Source organism: Diadema antillarum, unplaced genomic scaffold (assembly GCF_040938485.1).
Source record: "Diadema antillarum isolate AM-2024a unplaced genomic scaffold, OU_Dant_1.0 scf00000132, whole genome shotgun sequence".
Taxonomy (NCBI): Eukaryota; Metazoa; Echinodermata; class Echinoidea; order Diadematoida; family Diadematidae; genus Diadema; species Diadema antillarum.
In genome coordinates, this window is record NW_027271021.1 from 1,285,489 (window position 1) to 1,291,712 (window position 6,224).

Sequence of the window (6,224 nt, forward strand, 5' to 3'; positions counted from 1 at the left end):
CCTTCTCTTCCTCCTCCTCCTGCTCTACCCCTTCCTCCACTCCCTCCTTCTCCTTGTCCACTCCTCCTCCTTCTCCTTCTTTCACTCGTTCTCCTCCTCCCTATGCCCCTCCATTTTCCCCCATCCCCTCTCCTCCCTCTTGCTCCTCCTCCTGCTACCGTACAGTCCTCCGTTTACGGCTAACGACCCGATGAAGACATACAACATCATCCTGAAGGGTATAGACATCGTAGAGTTCCCCAAGAGGATCCCGCGCAGCGCCGCCAACCTGATCAAACGGCTTTGTCGGGACAACCCATCGGAGAGGATCGGTTACCAGAAGAACGGGCTCAGTGACATCAAGAAGCACAAGTACGATGTCGTATTCATGTTCTTCCTGTTCAAGGATTTTCCTGCAAATTCACTCATAAAAGAGGATCCAGCCTCATTTGTGCAGTCCATGAACTAACTGACCTCTAATGCTGGACAGCTTCCTATAAAGGCTAATGACTACAATACATTATGACCCGATGACCGTGAGTTTGACTTCAGGTACAGAAAATAGATGGTATGATTATAAGATGTATTGACATCAAGAGATTTTGAGGTTAGACAAGCTTGAAAGAAGCCTATACGTATCATCAAATCGTAATGCAAGAGATACGTAATGGACGTTACAAACAATGATATTGTAACTGGAGTGTGGTATATCTTTCCAAATTTGACCGGTAAAAGTCATGTTTTTCTGATGCGACAGTTTAAAGGTACGCTCTCCTATTTTACCGCCTTGTTACTCATCTGTTAATCTGTATTTTGTATTTCAAGGAAGTTCTTCCAATACAACAGCTTTTGCATTTTAGCTATTGTAGATACCACATGAGAAAAAAAAATCCCAGTACATACACTAACGGACTTAATGCTGAGAAGAAAAAAAAGTATTCCGTAATCACTTTTAAACCCTGGTGGAGCAGCAGAATCATGTCGATATTCGTCTCATTAAAAAAGCAAGCAAACAAAACAAAATAAGTGCTGGACATGACAAGGTCTTCCATTTTTCAACAGGTGGTTCCAGGGTTTCGACTGGGAGGGACTGAGGAAGCAAGAAATGCCCACCCCTCTACCACCGAAGGTAAGGATGAATATGTAGGGATGTTTGAATGCCTATCTTTTGTGCCCATGTCGTTTAAAGGGAGGCTACAGAGTATCTCAAACTGACCGTCTTCATTTCATCATTATGACGTCAACTATTCTCTTTTCACTTTGATTCTAAACACACACACACACACACACACACACACACTTTTACACAAAATAACAAAACCATGTTATTTGAAGTCGCATATGAATAATTAGATTTCTTCTCTTCTAAAATGATTCAAAAAGCTCAAGCCATTTCTGTTGGTCGGACAGAACCATTGGGGGAAGTCTTTTTTTCCAAGAAAATGGGAACGATTTGATAAGGCGTCATATGTGATGTCACAGCCACAAGTGACGCCACAGTTTGCCATACAAAAAATGTGACAAGCTGTCACATTGTCAGAGATACATGGGGCAAAATTACACGAAGACATTATAATTTACTCCTTCCCCATTATCAGAGAAATCTAATTTTTAGGAAAAACAAACAGAAGATAAATGCCAGGCAGTGCACCCCACATTTCATTTCACCTCTGTCCGAAAGGCGGTATGGTTATATCAATACCATAAGGCATAATGACATTAGATACCTAACCCCTGAATACTATTATTGTGATGACATTGTGTATACCATATGATACTACAAAATCCTATCTTTTCCCTTTTTTTTTCTCTCCCATATTTATCCCTTTTTGTCTGTTCCGTTTTATAATCAGGTTCTCGGACCGGCTGACTGCAGTAACTTCGACAGCTACCCGAAAGACATCGACATTCCCCCCGACGAAACCTCCGGCTGGGATGAACACTTCTAGGCCTGACACTGTCTCATTCCAATCCACCATTATGGACATTGGCACAATGTGTCCTACAAAGAAGAGGATTATGACTCTTGTTAATCTCATTGATGAGAACTGCGAACCACGAGGGCGCCCTCACGTGGCTCTCACAAAAGTTTCACCAAGTTGGCAAGTGTACTGTGCGACAGCGCGCGGCGGACTGTCTGGGGCTGCAACTTGATCGTGCCGTTAGGAAAGATGTACTGTAGTCTGTTATGAATATCACGGACAGTAAGACTTCTTGTAATGGGGAAACGACGTGAAATTCAAGCGATATTGGAAGAAACGACGCGGAAGTGCTGGAATTGCTGTAAAAAGTTTTTGTCTTCATTGAACATGCACTCTTGAATTTGAAGACTTGAGTCAGTGATGAAGTGAAAAAAACTCCACTAGCACTACACATGATCTGCTCTTTTTTATTTCTTTTTGTTTTTCTTTTTAGTAGTTGCTTATCTGAAAACATGTTTCAACATTTCCCACTTGTACAGAAGCCGGTTCGAAGCGCAATTCAGATCAGGATATGCGACAGGGTGGAATTTTTATGGCACGGTAGTATGATAATTTTGTCGGTTACAGTATTTTTTATGCCAAGGAAATTTCTTCGTACGGAAAAGAAAATGAATGCCTGTAGCCACCTTCGGAACGCGCTCCTAGTTCTACTAAAGACCGTCACTCAAAATCCTCCAATCAGAGCGTGGGAGATTTTCTTAGCGCAATCGCAACTTATTGTAAAAGATATGTTTGTATTGAATATAGCTCTACGTGTCACTGCAGGGCATTCGTCATGTTCACTTTTTTACCAGCCTAGGATAATACAATATGAAACATACAGAATATTTTCAATTACGAGTATTCGTAAACTCCCAGTTGAATTAAGACTTGCGTTAGGTTTAAATAATTTAGTTACTAGCATTATTTGTGATGGATAGGCTCAGTTTTTTAACAACAAGCTATATCAATTCATTATTTTGAACATGAGGTGCATTTAATGTATTTTCCTTTTTTAACCTTTTCCAGATTTCAGATAATACTATGCAGCTAAATGAAATTAATATGACTGAATTGGTTATACTCACCATGTGCTATGAGAGAACTTTCTATCTGTAAAAAAAAGAATTCTAAAAAGTGATATTGTATATTTAATCACTACGAAAGCGTATTTCAAAAGATATGAAATGTTGCTCGTTGATTTATTTTTCTAACATGACGCCTTATATCTATGTTTGCGGGTTGTATCGTATTCTGGTATTTAATTTGTTAATTCATGAATGAATAAGTTTCTTGTCGGTCAAATGTCACTCACTGTATCAATTTTCCGTCTCCATTGTTTCTGTGTACAGAGAACAAATCTGTCTGAAGCATTTGTACAGATGTACAAACCACTGACTAGAAATTAGAAACTATATCATTATTTATTGGATAATATCAATGTGAGTCATTGTATAGATTCACTGACGACCTGTTTCCATGCAATGACTCACTTATCTAACATTTGAGCGTTTGTTGAATTCAGAAGAGCACAAGTCAACTACTATAGTGTAAGTATGATTTATGATTTTATCATGTTTTTATACAAAGTGTTCCCGAATTATGATTGTTCATAATTGTCACGGGTTTTGCGAGATGACCAACATCACAGCATTTTTCTGTAAGATTTAAATGCAAGCTCCAATAAACTAGCTGCCGTAAGAGGGTAACGTTTGAAACAAGCATCCCATACGACTTGGGCGTACCTAACGTTGTTTCAGAGGCAAACTTGTTCCTTGTGTGTTTAGAGTCTTAATATAGCACTAGCCTCTGATGACGTCATATTCCTGGTCTTGTGCCCTCCGTGTACCGAAACAGAACGTTTCTGCCTTTTATGAGCGAGGCGTATACGTAATCAACGGGTGGAAATACTGTGCAATACTTCTTACACGTGCAGTCATCAATCAAATAGAATTTTGAAGAAAATATTGTCTGCTAGCACAAAGAGTGAGACGTTGCAAAGTTTCCTCGAATATCTTCTCGGGCAGAAACTAACAGCGCGTCTGTACCATTTATCCCCACGTTTTGGGAGCAAGGAAAGGCAGATATTTGTGACAAGTCAGTCATTTTTTCTATGATTTAGTCATAGTGATATGTATAATTACGTGTATGTACATGCAGCGATGGTGAGAGCAACCAATGCATCAATATTCAACCTGTTGTTCGATGGATCGTGTCGTCACTCGTTCTAGTGCGCCACCTATATACGAGTATATACGCGATGGCGGAGAGACTAGTACATAAGCCTCGAACTGAGTGATGGCAGCTTTCGTCTTACCTTCAAAACTCGTGACTATCATAATAGTTATGTTGGGAAAGCACACATTGTTCCGAGTCTCTTTTGAGTTCAATCACCAACAGGCGATGAATTAACACTATGCTGCCCTCTTTTGTTGTACTTCATGAAAAGCTTTGCGGTTTTGGTAAGTTTGTGTCTACATGTAACTAAAGTTGACCCTCATTCACTGTGAGAGAGCAGGTCTTGAGAGTTTCTGTTAACCAATTGTTTTTTTTTTTTATGGGATGCATCCTGTTTGGTGAAACACACCATGTAATCCTTTTAACAGTGCAGGTATTATGGGGTTTATGTCAATTTATTCAATGTCGATGTGAATTATCGAAACACTTGAGAATGAGTGTAATAAAATTGTATATTAACTTTCACACGTCTCGTGGTCTTTGCTGTTATTGAATAGTATCAGGCAAAAAAGATTTAGAGGAATATGGAAGATGTAACAAACAGTGAACATAAAGCCTCTTTGATTTTAATGAAACGGGAACACAGTCTCTTCAGATTTTTCCCCACTTGTCATAAACATACTATATAACACTTTTGAAGTTATTCTGCATGACGAGCTGTTTACAGAAAGCTTTTGATCCAGTGTGCCTAGGTGTCGCGGCTACGCGGTTTAAGAGGAAATCCACACCAAAAGTAAATAAACTTCAAAAGAAAGAGACAAATATTTCCTAGAATATTACGAATATGACAAACATCGGATGAGAAATGAGGAACAAACGATATGACAATACAATGTAGTATGAAATTTCACATTTGTTCGTTACCTGCCGAGAGTTGTATTCGCCAAACGTCATGCCCTACAACAGTATGAAGAAGAAACAGTGAGTGTGCTCTGCAGCTGGTGTTGGAACCGTTTATTTTTCACACGTGATTTGCCAAATTCCGTTTCCAAGAACAGGAACTTACATCATACTACATGTACTCTGCACCGAGGACAAGTCAGAACAAGATTACACATTGTTTTTTTTTCACATTGACCTCTGATGTAACAATGAAACTGAGCAAGGGCTTAGTCATAGAGCAACGCTTGCGGTAATCGAAAGTTACTAAAAACACTTGCTTGTAATATTTTACACTATGCGCGAGTCATACATAATGCTATTTGCAATTATCAAAAGCTTTCAAAATAAACAAAACCTAGCATCTATAAAAAGAGACAGGGCGATAAAATCCCAATCCTATTTCAGTCATGCAAAAAAAAAAATAACAATGATAATAACGGTATTTCTCTTTGGTCAGTCAGCTCAACATTTGACCGTATAAAATCTAGCCTTTAGCCAACGCGATCTGGACTAATATCCCCTTTGTATCTGAATTGAGACTAATCGCGATAAAACCATGATAACATAATGATAACAACAAAAATGACGACGATGACGATCACATCCAGAGGCCCAGACCGGACACAGCTTGCGCAGTAGATCACTGTTACAAACGCCTTCGCAAGTGGGCACGCTTAGTCTACATTCAAGGCAGCGGAGGCCTTATTCAAAGGCTGCCGTAACCCACAACATAATTATGACAAGAAGCAGAACTTTCAGAGTAAGATAAACTGATCGCCAGCTTCAGATAATTGCCGTTGCTATCTTTAGCTCTGAGCCATTTTCTTCATAACATAATTCATTTATGTACAAATATCTGGATCGATTCAACGGACTTCTTTCTTTTCTTCTTTTCCTATTGTACCGTTTACATCCGACTCTTCTAAATAAGCCTAGTTCCATCAAAATCGTATCTAACTTGAATTGATCAATACACTGTATCAAACCAGAGCCGCATGTATTGCAGAAAGATACATTCCTATATTTGATTCCTATATTTTGAAATATAGATATAACAACGATGAATATATGCCGTATATCTAATTATTGTATACATTATATATGTAGTAGATTATTTCTTTTTCCTTTTTTTTTTTGCTTTGCACAGTGTACAAAGAAAAGATT

At 38.8% G+C, this 6,224-nt stretch overlaps 1 protein-coding gene across 1 annotated transcript in view; it reads left to right on the forward strand.

Annotated features, from left to right (window-relative positions):
• The window catches only part of LOC139720703 (cGMP-dependent protein kinase 1-like), a 56,140-nt gene extending 54,212 nt beyond the window's left edge, over positions 1-1,928 (forward strand). Inside the window, exons 15-17 of the mRNA XM_071632057.1 lie at positions 166-351; positions 1,042-1,108; positions 1,833-1,928. Of these exons, the coding sequence (XP_071488158.1) occupies positions 166-351; positions 1,042-1,108; positions 1,833-1,928 (349 nt within the window). The remainder of the gene's footprint in view (positions 1-165; positions 352-1,041; positions 1,109-1,832) is intronic.
• Positions 1,929-6,224: the final 4,296 nt, after the last annotated feature.